At 47.9% G+C, this 14,015-nt stretch overlaps 2 protein-coding genes across 2 annotated transcripts; one reads left to right on the top strand and one right to left on the bottom strand.

Annotated features, from left to right (window-relative positions):
- Positions 1 to 4,136: 4,136 nt before the first annotated feature.
- Positions 4,137 to 5,716, top strand: PtA15_6A301 (uncharacterized protein; the record flags this gene model as incomplete). Its single annotated transcript, XM_053169993.1, has 7 exons — positions 4,137 to 4,325; positions 4,413 to 4,634; positions 4,720 to 4,827; positions 4,916 to 5,023; positions 5,120 to 5,227; positions 5,299 to 5,394; positions 5,465 to 5,716. The coding sequence occupies 7 exons, from the start codon at positions 4,137 to 4,139 to the stop codon at positions 5,714 to 5,716; spliced, it is 1,083 nt and encodes a 360-aa protein (XP_053021228.1).
- Positions 5,717 to 7,280: 1,564 nt separating this feature from the next.
- Positions 7,281 to 9,341, bottom strand: PtA15_6A300 (uncharacterized protein; the record flags this gene model as incomplete). The annotated part of the gene is made up of 5 exons (XM_053169992.1): positions 7,281 to 7,766; positions 7,841 to 7,872; positions 8,138 to 8,387; positions 8,475 to 9,153; positions 9,253 to 9,341. The coding sequence occupies 5 exons, from the start codon at positions 9,339 to 9,341 to the stop codon at positions 7,281 to 7,283; spliced, it is 1,536 nt and encodes a 511-aa protein (XP_053021227.1).
- Between the last annotated feature and the right edge of the window lie 4,674 nt (positions 9,342 to 14,015).

The raw sequence follows: 14,015 nt of genomic DNA, 5'->3' as shown, positions 1-14,015 counted from the left end.
CAGGGCGCCATCCCTCTAATGAACGATGTCAGCCGAACTGGCATTTCCGACCACCTCATGAGAGTGTATCTTCAATCGCAAGAGACAATTAAACTAAAATTCCTTGCAAAGCAAGATTCAATCTCCTTTACGACCGATGCTTGGACTGCTCCCAATGTCACCGCTTTCATGGCGGTAACAGCTCATTACATCAACGAAAAGTTTGAGATGAAAGACTTGACACTTGCAGTGCCTCATATTGAGGGTACGTCTTCAGTTGTTGACTCGCTATTTCTCCAAGAAGAAAACTGACCAATAACTTCCTCCAGGCCAACATACAGGCAAACGATTCGCTGAACTATTCTACGAGACACTTGAAAGCTATGATTGCATCAAAAAAATCCACACAATTACCGCAGATAACGCTGCGACTAACAATCGGATGGCAAAAGAGCTGTCTCTTCAGATCCCTAGCTTCAACACCTCGATGGAACTACTCGGATGTGTTGCTCATGTGATCAACCTCACTGCCAAAGCAGGAATATCCGCTCTTGGAACTGTAGATGATGATAACAAAGGCAAAGCGCTGCCAACTGATCAAATGGACTCTTCGGAGAATGAGCAAAGTCAAGCCCAGCCCAATCGGATGGGTATTGGATACGTGACAAGCGAACCAGATGGCGCTGATATCAATGCAAAAAGCATTCTCAAAAGAATACACGGCTTATGTACTTGGGTTTGGTTTTCACCTCAGCGCCGTGAACGCTTTGCGAAGGTCGTCAGCTTGATTCAGCCAGACCTCTACAAAAAAAAAATCAAGTGTCTTGACATTGATGTCTCGACTCGATGGAACTCGACGTTTGCAATGTTTCACCGGGCTATCTTACTCCAAGAATCATGTGATCATTTTTGCCTAACTCAAACGGAGACTCGAACCTTTAGGTTAAACCAAGAAGAGTGGAATCAGGCCAAGAACATCATGTCACTCCTTGAACCGCTCAGTGAGGCGACCCAGATGTTATGTGCATCTAAATACCCGACCTTAAACACAGCATTGCCTGTCTACATGCTGTTGATGGAACACTTCCACACAAATAGGCGAGGCCTTTACGATCAAGCTCAACTTATCAACCCAGCCGCAGAAATGATTGAAAAGATCAATGGTTATCTCACCGATGCACTTTCCAAACCCGTTTACATGTGCGCAATGATTCTAGACCCAACGTTCAAGACCTCGTTTTGGAAATCTCATGCTCGATTCATACACGACCATTACAATCTCACTATTGACGACCTACTCAACACCTTCCACGCGGCTGCCGAAGCCTTTCATGAAACGTTCCAATCTGATGAAAACGGAGCGAACAAGGAGAGCCACGCCCCGAATCCCTCCAGCTCTGCAAAACCGAGCTTCTTCTCTGCTGCGCTGTATCAACCAAGCGCGCCTATCGAGGGCATCAAAGCCGAAATAACACGCTACTTGAAGGAAGATACCGAACCGGAAGGGGTCAAACCCCTCGACTATTGGGTCGGTCGTCAAAAAAGCTATCCAATCCTTTCCAAAATGGCTCGCCGGTACCTTTCCATTCCGGCTACCAGCGCCGCCTCTGAACGAGTTTTTTCCAAAGGCCGACGAATTGTATCATGGCAGCGAGCCTCCCTCAAGCCAAGCAGTATTGAACACCTTTTGTGCCTCAAGGGGTGGTACCAAACCTTTGGTGGTCAATTCTAGGTGTTCTATCAGCTCTTCGCCTAATTTAAATACCTCGTACATAGTAACATGGTCATTAGAATGCATAAAAAATAGTAAAAAAAAAAGACATTGCGCCCCTCCCCTCCCTCTTGGCAGTTCTCCCATGCCCTGGGGCTTCGGGGTTTTCAAGAGCTCTGTCCCGAACCCTGTTCCCCGGGGTCAGACCACGGGGCTAGACCCCGGGGTGCCAGTTCGGGTCGCAGCCTTAGAACTCTGTGTTGATCGGATATTCATGCCAGTTGGGAATCAGGCAACTGTGCAAATCCTGGAGTCACGACGACTGCCTCGACATCATACCCGCAAGGTTGGATATTCAAGATGGGGAGGGCAGGTGATCTGATGATGTGATGCTGTGCACACAGACAAACAGCAAATCTGTGGGTGGATTGTCCCCCCCCCTCGCAGACAGCCCCCACCTCATTTTCCCCCTGCCAGACAGCCATTGACCTCCATGATCCCCGCCCCTGGCCAGACAGCCACTACCACAATCCCCTTCTGACTTTTTGCCGTCCTGTGCTTGCTTGCTCATCATGGGTTTCTGCAAGTTCGACCCCGGCACCAAAATTGCAGCAATCCAATTACTCACCCAATCCTACTCCAGGACCAAAGTCCGTGAAACCCTGGCTGTCTCAATCTCAAAGCAATCCTTCCTCCGCTGGATGCACCTCTCCCGGGAGACCCAGCGTGTTATTTGTGACCCCTCCAAATACAAAAGGAGGGGGCGTAAATTGTTACTAACCACTGAAGATCAGGTGTTCATCAAGGAGTTGCTTTGATCCAAGCCTGGCTTGTTCTTGGACGAGCTGGGAGAACGACTTTACAACGAAACCAACACACTCATGAGTATCACTTTGCTCCACCGCAACCTGGTCAAAAATATGGAAATAACATTGAAGAAAGCCAACACCATCAACATCAGGAAATCTCTTGTGGCAAAGTTCAAATTTGTTGCTTGGATGCAGAGCATCCCAGCTGAGTATATTATTTTTACCGGTGAGTCCTATCATTATCAATGGTCCATAATTTAGGAATGATTTGACCTTTGCTGTTTGACTCTGGCATCCAGATGAATCTGGGATCTGCTCGAAGGATTTACTTCACACACATTCACGTTTGGCCAAGGGTAGACAAGCCGATCGGACTATTGTGGACCAAAATGCCAAACGTTACACTCTTTTACCGGCGATTGGCTTTGACGGAGTCCTGGCGATGACAGTGACTGACAAGAATATGAAAGGTGCCAACTTTGCTCACTTTTTGAAATATTTCTTGGTGAGTTACATTCATGATACAACATCCCAATGAGGCTTGCTTGCTAATAATCTTGATTTTGACGCAACTGAACTAGCTCCCCCGGATGAACCGATATCCGGATCGTAACTCAATGCTGGTCCTCAACAATGTGCGCATCCACAGCAGTGAGCGAATAGTTTGATTGTGTCGGGCCGCTGGTGTGGAGCTTGTCTTTTTGCCCACCTACACCCCAGAGCTCAATCTGATTGAGTTCTGCTTCTCCCAGGTGAAGTACAATCTCCGTTGAACTCAAGCGCTTGTTGGCTGTCCGGATGCAAAGTGGGAAATTGAACGCACATTGTATCAAACGGTCTCAGCTTGGCTCTGTCAAAAGCTCTTCAAGCATGCGGGTTACCATTGTCCGGACACCTCAAACGATTCCGACCTCCACGAGTTTCATTTCTCAGGATAAGTTTGCTCTAGCTTGATTAGCTCTGTGTTTGTGGCTACAAATAGTGTGTCTCCGATTTTGGACTCTTCCAAAGATTATCTCTCATATAATATACAATATTATTGTGGCCTTTCTGAAACCATGTCTCAAGTGGCTTGTCTGTTCTGTCCTCAAATATCCCGTTGCTCTATGTCCGCGCTTCCAGACCCATCGCCCTTCCAACTTCTATGTATGCCTATGCCCACAGCAAGCGGCACGCAATGAATGCCCATGGTCGGTCTTTCGTCAAACTTCCATGCCCCACTCTGTGGGGCGGCACAGAGGCCTGGCCCAGGTTTGGTCCGTCAAGTAAATGTGCTCACGCTGATGCGTGTGATCCCAGTGGGATGGATCACATGCATCCGGTGTGTGATATCATTCCGTAGCACATCTGAGATTGTCCGACCCACTGTTCACGACATCGCGCAGCCAGGGTGGGTCATGGGGTGCAGCCTGGCCCTTGGATATGTGGCAGTGTTGGGTTTGTCGCCGGCCGGCCGGATGCCCCCACTTGATACCCAAGGGGATAGTTGTAGGATATAAAAAGGTGGGTTGTCTCGCACTTCCTTGTTTCTTCAAGCTCTCTATCCTCATCGCGCCACATTTGTTAGCCTGACCAACACCAGCTGTTATAACTGTTCACAGGCTTTTGTTCATAAACCCACCAAACACCCTCCAATCATGTCTGACAATCCAAGCCGCGTCCTTTGCCCAGAGACGCAATTTGATGAAGCCGAGCATCTGGAGCGACCGCCTCCAGTGGCCAGCGTGGCCGTGGATTATTTGCTTTGGGTTCGCAATCTGAAGGAATCCGATTATCCTCACTGCAAGGTCCTAACTCCGGGCCGTACGTGGACGGTCATCACGCCTGTCCGTCCGTTGGGGTCAATGGGTGTGGATTTGAGATCTATGACTTTCCACCGCTTCCAACACGAGTTTGTGAACTAAATCAACAAGCACGGGAGACCTGGCAATTTCCTGCGTGAGGCCCTTGCACGTGGCGACCTCAAATGGCAGGCTTTCTTATCTGGACACGCAAGGTACGGTCCGAATGTCCTCATTGACCGCCAAGCGGAATTCAATGCATTTGCGGAGGCGTCATACGACTTGTGGCCCAACCAATGCCTAATTAAGGCGATCATGTGGAAGCCTGTTGAGCCCAAGGATAAACCAGCCGATGTAAGTCATAGTCTTTATATGCGCATTGGATGTCGCCGCTTATATATCTATTCTCCGACGCCTCTGGCCTCACTCTGTTCCGCAGGCAAGTCCCGCCACACGAGCCCGCCCAGGAGATACCAATGAAGGTGCAGTGCGACCGGGGCCTGCCTTGGCCACCTCCACAGCCGTTCAGCCCGCCAGAGGCAGCAAGGTATTATTCTTCTGTTTTTGTGAATATGACCTCGATGTAACGATTGCTGACTCTTATCGCTTGCATGCACGCTTCCCTGACTATGCAGGGCTGTCCAGCCAAAGAAGCCAAACCCTTGGATGGTACTGAAGGAGTAACGCAACCCGTGCCAGCCTTGACCACCTCAAAAGCCGTTCAGCCCGCCACAGGCTGCAAGGTAAGGCTATCAGTCATGAGATACAACCGGATTGATACGACCGGTTTTTTGATGCTGACTGACTGCGTGTACCCGCACACGCGCATCTCATCTCAGAGCTTGCTGGGAAGTCCCGCCAAAAAAACCCAACCTGGAAGCGCCAGTGAGGGGCAAAAGCAACCACTACTGACCTTGTCCGCCGCCAAAGCAATTGACGTCTTCAAGGTCAGCTTCTGGAGTACCTCAAACAAATTTTTTGATATGATTCATTCTCAAATTGATAACCAAACCACCAGGCAAGTCCCGCTAAACGAGCCCACCCCGGAGACGCCATTGATGCCACCCGCCCGGCGCCAGTCAAACACATCCGTAGGGCCGCCAAGCCCCCAATGGTATGTCTGGCACGATTCAATGCCTCCCGGGATCATTGTTGAATTATTATTTGGTGTATATGTTTTTCAGGAAGTCAAGGATGTGTTACCGGGGCCGCGCGGCGAAGGCCCCAGAGCGGACAGCGAGATTCAAGAGATAGAATTCCTCTCCGGCCCAGCCCCGGCCCGAGGCGCGGGATCCTCACCGATGGCCCCTGTTGAATCGCTCATTGATCCGCAAATGCCTCTCGGGCCCGAGCCAGAAAACTTGGAGGCCATCAGCATGAAGACGTTCCTTGCGCAGGCTCGCATCAAACGTGGCGACAAATGGACGCACCACTGATTGAAAATACACGGCATATCTCATTGGAAATTCTTTTGCAGATCTACGGAGGACCAGTTGGTTGGTCTTGGTTTTCCTGTGGGGACTGCCCGCCTCCTATGTGAGGGCGCGCCTCGATTACGAGCCTATGTAGCCAAGCTCCTCTAGTCAACGGTGGGCCAGCTACGCTAACCGTAGCGTTAGCGTGGTGTAGCGTAGCGGAATCCCGCCAAACCTCAGCGTAGCGTTAGCGGAATTGCGCCTTCTCTGCGCTAACGCTACGCGCAAAGGGTGCACAGCTAATTTAGCTGTTAGCGTAGCGTTAGCGCAGATGCGCGCAATTGCACTAACGCGACACACGCAGGGCGCAAAAGAGCGCGCGCTACGGTGCGCCACAGTGCTTTTAGCTGAAAAAAGGCCTTTTTTTCCGCTAAAAGCGCTGTAGCGCAGCGTAGCGTAGTGACTGTAGCGGCGCGCTAACACTAACAAACAATTGGCGCGCTGTTAGCGCCGCTGAAACGTAGCGCAGCGTAGCGGCGCTAACAGCGCGCTAACGCTACTCAAAATGGGCGGGCGCATTTTGCCGCTATGCTAACGCTAAGTGGCCCTGTAGCGTAGTGTAGCGTAGCGGCCCACTGTTTCTCTAGTTATTTAGTGTTGTTATGTGTCCTTTGGGCACAACACCCCCCCCCCCCCCCCCCCCTCACTTGTAACTGTGACCCTCAAATCTGAAGCTATGTAGTCAAGCCCTTCTGGTCAGTCAATGCCCCATGTAGTTGGATTGTTGCCTAGTTACAGCCTGCAAAAAAGTGTACTCCACAATGACACGGAATTTCTTGCCATGTCTCCATCCAACAAATGGGTGCACCAGGCTCCGCGCCATACTTGCCAAGAAATGGGTGTCTGGTGGGTCTGTGATTCAGTAGTTGGTTGTGGGATTCAGTCTACCCCCGTTACTCTCACCCATCCCTTGCTTCCCGCCGCTCTGCCTGCAGGCTTGCAGACCTTGCTTCACACAAATATTCCTTCATATCCCTTCCCTAAAAACTGGCCCCCATGCCGACCGGGCTGTGGTGGCTGAAGTTTTCATACAGCGGCCTCACACCACTGTGAATTCTCATTCAAGATCTATGCATGTATTTATTGCTTGTATAATAAGTAAGACCATGGGGAAATGAAAAATATACAAGACTAAATGGGAAACAGAAGAGACTAGACCAAGCATGACTACAGGTGTCAAAAGACAATTTCATGTAAAGCGCGAACATGATAATATTGACGGGTGGGAGGGCTCATTTTTAACTTGATTTGGATTGGGGAAGAGGGGTGAAGATTTATGCTATGCCTCCAGGTGAGTGGACTGCAGGCAGATTGGGATAATCGGTGAGTGGACCGCAGGCAGATTGGGATAATTGGGTAGATACCCAACCAAACAAACAACAAGAAAGGTCGGAAACACATTAGCGGGAGACAACTAGCCCATGCCTACATAGACATCACCAGAGGAAATCAGCACCGAACCCAAAATCTGTCGCGTGCGAAGAGAGCGAGGGGAGGGGAAGATCACCGACCGTAAATCATCGCGCTACTGTCTGTCACGCGCAAGGCTGCGCTCGTAACGGCCTACGCTCTTCCGGAGCTTCGCCAGCGTCCCGTTGGCCAAGCCGACAGCCTTCAATTCTTCCACGGGCATGTAGCCATCCGCAAACATCTCGTAGCTGTCAATCTTGTGGGCGGCCAATTTTTCCAAGGTCTGCTCCAGATCAGCCACACCAGCAAAGTGTAGGTAATCAATAAACGGGCCGGCCGGGTTGAGCGGTGAAAGGGAAACCCGGGCCCTGTAAGCCCCAGTTGGACCACCACGCTCCACACTTGCCGGCGACACTGGTTGTTTCCCCATGGCATTGCATACCTGGACGATGGTTGCGACTATCTCGGAGGTAGTCATTTGCGGGGGAGGCGGCGGGCCCGGTGAAACTGGCCCTTGTGCGGCAGATTGCTTCGTCTTGCGGTTGTAGTACCTGATTGAAGGTGGCGGAGATTGCAGAGTAACCCCTGGTCGTTGCTCGTGCTGGAGATTGGGCAGTCAGACCAATAATCCAGAGAGGATAAAGATAAACAGGGAACATTTAAATGATTACACACAATTGCTTTGGCCCACATTGACACGTTTCCAGCTGTAAGAATGATGTATTGATTGACATCAGTGGAGTCCGGGTAGATCAGGAAGGAGGGGTCCACGCCAGTATTGTTCTTGTAGATATATTCAAGATATCCTCTTTGATAATCAATCTTGCGTCAAATCCTTTGTCACATGAATCCTCCTAATATTCAATTCAAGATTAGTTTATATCATCAGTTCACGATTCAACACAGACGCAGAACAGGAACTCACCTTGAGATCCTCATTGCCTATCCCACCCAGGCCCGAACCGGACTAACTGGCCTGAGATGCGGCTGCAAATGTGGCCGCCCAAGCCTCACAACGCCGGACAGTCTCCGCAAGCAAATCATTGTTCTCCGCTTCCTTTCTCTTATCCTCTGGGTTCTCCATGGTGATCAAAACCCCGCCTTTGCTGGCGCCAAAACTGGTGATGGCTCGGCTCCAGGCCCCAAACGCCGCTGGATCTGAGATGCTATTTGCGGCCCCCTTTGGCCAGTTGGCCTTTGGCTTGCAAAGAATGTAGCCGTTCTAGAGAATTGTTGGGGGGCTCGCGTGAGTTCCTTCTTGAAGCACGGAGCCAATCTTGGCATACCTCTCGGAGCACGCCGCAGCAACCAACTTCTGGAAGCCAGGCCAATCGACCGTACGGATGTCAAAGGCGATTGAGACGGTATGCGGATGCTTCGGGGAACGGATCGCTTGATGTACTAACTTTTTTTGTTGATTTTTCTTTGGGCAGTAGACAACGTAGGATAGATTGCATTTAAACATGTGTGGCAAGGGCTGGAGAACTGGACGGGATGGTGCACCATGGTGGTTGATTTGGCCCAATGGGGGTTGTGGATTGACATTTGTAGGCAAATCTTCAAATTCTTTGGGGGAGGATGCTTGAGAGGCGCAGATTACCATAGAAGAAGCGCGGAAGCCAGCTTGAGTTAATTTGGGAGAAGATCGATGGGGCGGGCCGGAAGCTGCAGGAAATCTGGAGTACGCCATGTGGATTTGGGAGGTCGGTGGGTATGGTTGATAGGGATGGTTACCCGGGACCACATTGTATGGTAAATCCTTGTTCATGGCCCGCAAACCAACACTATTGAATGATGAGCAAGAGAGGCCGGGAGTTGGGGCAATATGGCCGGAAGTTTGAACGGGGCGGCCGGCGGCGTCGAGGTCAGTGGATTGATATCCTTGTGGCGCTATGCTATCCGGAAGGGGGTGCCCAATGTACGGTTGAATCGGAGCAGATTGAGGCAGTGACACCTGAAAAGTCAAGTCGTGGTCAGACATTGGGAACCTGTTAAAAAAATAATCAGGTGTGATTTTGGAGGGTTCAGCGGGTCAGACTGTTCAATGGATGTGGGAGGGAGAGAGGGTGGAAACAGAATCGACTGACCCAACCGCAAGAGCTCCGTTGACCCTCTCGACTGACCCACGGTTTTGGATATGTATGCTGGCGGAAAGGCGCCCAGGTGACGACTGCATCTGCCTGGCCGTTGATGTTGCAGTCGAAGTGGCGCAACACAAAGTTTGGTGATCCTTTGGCTCTTTTTTGGTCAAGCCGCATGATTTGGGCCTCACCTGCTTGGGATTTCCCGCATTAGACTTTTCATAAACTCAGTTTTATGCGATTTTCCAGGATTTGTGAAGAAATTTTTTTTTGGCGAACGTTCCAAGCTTTTTGGAAAAGACAATATGTCAGATAGCCTACTCGGCTGCGGCTCAGCCTGGAGAAGGTACTTCCCCTCCGACCTGGTACTAGCAATACTATAACACTATCCACTGCTCACACTACAACAGGTTATGAGCCCTTAAAGGTGTCTCGCCCCCAAATACCAGCCAATAGCTGAAGAAATCCAGTTTTACCAACGAAGAATACCTTTTTTTTTCACCCTCTTATTTCAATCCGGAAAAAAATACCGGACTGTCATTGAACTTTTATTTTCCCTGCAAAACTTCATTGCCTTCCAATGGATCCCTACTCGTATGGCGCTTATGGTCAGATTCAACTTTTCATGGCCAACCTGAATTGTGTTCTGGGAAGTTTGATGCCTCTGTACCCCTACGGGCCCACTCCAACTTTCAATCAAGCAAGAATGTCTGGAAATTTCCACCTCGGCGGTTTCAATGAGCAGCGATTGCGCAAGCAACCAACTCTACGTTCACAATCATGGAAGGAAACACACTCAAAAATCTGTCCTTGTAGATCCCAAGATACTCGTCCGCTCCCTCGGTGAAGCAATGCCAGCCCAATGTAAATCATAGACTTGAAAATATTGCTTGTCCTCCGTCTATTAGTTGATCACCTCTTATTGATCTACATCCCACTGTTGAAGACCCTCGCAAAAATGACCATCGTTCGCCAGAGGAATCTCAGGATGAAGATGGTAGTGTGAACTATGATGAGAACTTGGTCGCCAATAACGACTGCGATTTGATTGATACTGATTTGTAATCCGAGCTTGGCAATCACCAAGAACAAGATGATCAGTCCAATTTGGACGTCAACCTAGGCCCAGAATGTGGTCAACCAGTTGGGTTGCCAATCTCGACAGTTCCAACGCTCGAGTATAATATCAGTTCTGATATAGGTGAAAACAAAGAAAAATCCCGGTCTAATCGATTCATCAAAGTTTTTTCTGATGCCAAAGACCCTGCTGTTATGTATGCTAACAATCAAGATGCAAGTGCTCACAGCAACACCAATGAACCATAACTTGACAATGTAACTTGCTCTCAATCAATTATGGTGTTCAAAGTTGGTTTGCATAGTTTTATGCATGCATAAATCATAAAATCATAAAAATATTTTGGTGAGGAAATTTTATATTACATAATCAGACAGTCATATCCCCTGCAAAAAAGTTTATGATTTTATGATTTATGCATGCATAAAATTATGCAAACCAACTTTGAACACCATAAATCCTAACGCCAATGGCACCATCAGAACTCGGCATTATCTCTCTCCCTCAAGCTCTGCATACCCCTTGCTTCCACAATGATAGCCACACAAATGATGAACCAGCTCAACACAAACCTGATCATCCTGATCTTGTCAATTATGGTGTTCAAAGTTGGTTTGCATAATTTTATGCATGCATAAATCATAAAAGTCTGATTATGTAATAAAAAATTTCCTCACCAAAATATTTTTATGATTTTATGATTTGTGCATGCATAAAATTATGCAAACCAACTTTGAACACCATAAATAACAATACCACTACCAATGCCAAAACTATGATAGAGTTAGATGTGACTCCATACAGCCAGCCCCGATGACTTATCCAATGGTTCCAATTCCGTTTCCTTTCATTCCGATCCCCTACCAAAATGTCTCAGTTCCGCATCAGCCTCATCCAATTGCCTATCAGCCTGATCCAACGTTGCACCAGCATTTCTCTAATTTTCAACCAAACTTTCATCCTGTTCCATCTTCCCCTACTACAGTCTATCCTCTCCCGCCTGTCCCTTTTCACCATCATTATCCGCCACTATCTCTTCCTCATCCAGCAATTCCAGATCTAGTCAACAATCACCCTGATCAGAATCATCAACCTGATAATCTTCAAAAACATCACACTGAATACTATCATGAAGACAATAAATCCGACTACTCTCAAGACTACAATTCCAATTTTGATGATCACCAAGATGCTCCCAATGATCAATTTGACTATCAACAATCTGATTCTGGCGGTTTCAATGAGGAAAGAAATGATTTTGACAATTATGACGGGGATCACAACCAGGACGACTACAACCAGCAGGATGATTACTACTAGCTAGTTTTATTTTCTAAACTCCTTTTCTAAATCTTGTATCTCATTTTTGTACATAGTTGGAGCCCCCTGCCAGGTTTCTTAGGGCCTTGCCGAGGGGGTGAGTGTTGTGACATATGTCACATAGCCTACTCGGCTGCGGCTCAGCCTGAAGGAGAAGGTACTTCCCCTCTGACCTGGTACTAGCAATACTATAACACTATCCACTGCTCACACTACAAAAAAAATGAGGGTCGGCGCGCACCCCAAGAGACTAATTTTTTCAGGAGCTGGGAAAGAGTGTAAAACAAGTCCCAGGACCATCAATCATGGAATTTGAATCCCTGATGGCCCTGGGAATTGAAGTTCAGAGTGTTGAACTCAAGTGGAAAGTAAAGAGTGAGGGCTAAAGAGACTCACCTAGGCTTGAGGAGGCATTCATTCTTACCTGTCTCTGTGTAGGTGGTCTTTGTAGGATTATGGACCCAGACCCTCACCCGTAGCTACCCGCAAGGAAGCTCGCGTGGTTAACCCCAGACACGCAGCATTCCGCAAGGAAGCTCGCAACCAGACTAAGCCCAGCTGCTAAGAAAGGTAAGCGGATTAAGCCCCTTTTGCAGTACAAAGCCCCAGTCCATAAGCTGACGATGTGGTAAGACCAATCAATGTGGTATTTCTTTTAAAAATAAGGGTGTTCAAAGTTGAAATCATAAAATTTTCAATGCATAAAATCATAAAATCATAAAACTTTCAAGTGATGATTTCATATGTACCATTCTAGAAATGTTGCTCTAATTTGAGTGCTTGGGTGCAACATATTTTCTAAGCTTAGAATTTTATGATTTTATGGTGTTATGATTTTATGCAAGTCAACTTTGAACACCCTAAATCTATAATTTACATATTTCATATAAATTACAACTAGATGCATACTCCAAAAGCGTGGATGTTACAATGTAACTATGTTCTAAGATGTTACATAAATTTTTCTGTGAAACTTCTTCATCCAAAAGCGCACCCATTAGCTGGTTTTTCATCTATACATAAGTACTAGGTTTTGTCTTCACACGTCACAGATATGATCATCTCTACATATTAAATTCCCATTCTAGTTACATTTCAAAGCTTAAATCTAGTCTAAGTAATTAGGGTGAAAGCCAGGAGTATTTTATTTCATAACATCTTCCCAATTTGGTATATTTTTCACTACACTCGGAACAGCTTTCCCAAAGTAGCTATTCCTTTTCACACTATATTAAATTCTTCTTTTCACACTTATCCAAGTTTATTAAAGGCACAGATTTGCCAGAACTTTAAAAAAAAAATCAAGGGTTTTGCCTACAATTTACAAACAATTAACAATAATGGAGACAAAAGTGCCTATCCCCCAACGCAAAAACATAAATAATAACAAATACAACCAACCTACAATATACAGTTAAATAAACAAATTAAAATTGAAAAGAAAATTTCAAATAGCCTTCCAACATCAGCAGAAGTGCTGTGCCACAGACTCAGCCCCCAGCCCGCGTCAAGCGCACGGGTCAAAAGGACTGGACATGAAGGCCCCCGGCCCGCAGCAAAGGCTGCAAACCAGTGGGGGGCCCACTCTTTGCCCTTCAAACTGTGCACGTGCAACAGCGGAAGGGTTGAGGGAGGTGGTTAGCTTCACATTCAGCATCCCCAAACTCCCTGGGGAACAATCAAACATCCGCCGGTCCTACCTATATACACAAATGCCTACTCGACTATTCGACCGTTGGACCCTTCCTCATATCTACGCCAATCAAAACGCCAAATTCACCCGCAATGGTTTCCATGTGAAACATTCCTTCCTAATTGGCCATCCTCGCGCGGGCCCAGAAAATCAACAAACAGACGAGCACCGTCAGGCCCACAACACGTCCATTCCTTCATCCTAATCAAGTGTTGAACCCTGCAGCGGTATCCACGAGAGACAACCCTTCCCATTCCGCCCCCTTTGCGCAGACCCGATAAAGTCAAGGAACAAGCCAACACCGTCACCCCCACAACACATTGTTTCCTTCATTTCCCATTACGGCCAGCCCGTCGTCTCACATTTTGACGGTTCCAGCATAAATTACACCCCCAATTCAATTAACCAATACACCCCAGGTCAACTGTCACAAGGCGCGACTTATCGGGCCAAAGTGCGGTCAAGGTTACCGTTATGCCCAGCCGCGCCCAGCCAGGCAGATCTGATTTTGGTTTTTCAATAACGCCTTGGTACCCCTCCTGTCGAAGTTCATCATGCGTCACTAGACCAGCGAGGCCAGGGGATGTCCTGAATGTGAACCCCACCAGATACTTGGCAACCCTCATCGTGAGCCTGAAGGGCTACATTATTTAAGATAGACTGCAGGACTGACTTTCA

The sequence above is a fragment of the Puccinia triticina genome, chromosome 6A, assembly GCF_026914185.1.
Source record: "Puccinia triticina chromosome 6A, complete sequence".
Lineage (NCBI taxonomy): Eukaryota > Fungi > Basidiomycota > Pucciniomycetes > Pucciniales > Pucciniaceae > Puccinia > Puccinia triticina.
Note: the sequence above shows the minus strand (reverse complement) of the source record. Positions and strands in the feature narration are given on the sequence as shown.